This window comes from Hyalella azteca, unplaced genomic scaffold (assembly GCF_000764305.2).
Source record: "Hyalella azteca isolate HAZT.00-mixed unplaced genomic scaffold, Hazt_2.0.2 contig15781, whole genome shotgun sequence".
Lineage (NCBI taxonomy): Eukaryota > Metazoa > Arthropoda > Malacostraca > Amphipoda > Hyalellidae > Hyalella > Hyalella azteca.
The window spans coordinates 1-308 of record NW_025945620.1 but is presented as its reverse complement, the minus strand read 5'-3'; the positions used below and the strand labels follow the sequence as shown (position 1 = coordinate 308).

Sequence of the window (308 nt, the reverse complement as noted above, 5' to 3'; positions counted from 1 at the left end):
AAGCTGTCCGAAGCTGATAAGCTGTCCGAAGCTGATAAGCTGTCCGAAGCTGATAAGCTGCCCGAAGCTGATAAGCTGCCCGAAGCTGATAAGCTACCCAAAACTGAAAAAGTGCCCGAAGCTGATAAGCTGCCCAAAGCTGAAAAAGTGCCCGAAGCTGAGCAGCTGCCCCAGGTTGAGAAGCTCCCTGCCACCAAAGTTGAGAAGCTCCCTGCCGTCAAAGTTGAGAAGCTCCTAGCCGCCGAAGTTGAGAAGCTCCCAGCCGCCGAAGTTGAGAAGCTCCCAGCCGCCGAAGTTGAGAAGCTCCC

The 308-nt window shown here is 54.9% G+C and overlaps 1 protein-coding gene across 1 annotated transcript; it reads left to right on the top strand.

Moving 5' to 3' along the window:
* Positions 1 to 3: 3 nt before the first annotated feature.
* On the top strand, positions 4 to 302 carry LOC125179220 (the record flags this gene model as incomplete). Its single annotated transcript, XM_047884647.1, has 1 exon — positions 4 to 302. A coding segment is annotated over one exon (299 nt), but the record flags the coding sequence as incomplete, so codon positions are not given.
* Between the last annotated feature and the right edge of the window lie 6 nt (positions 303 to 308).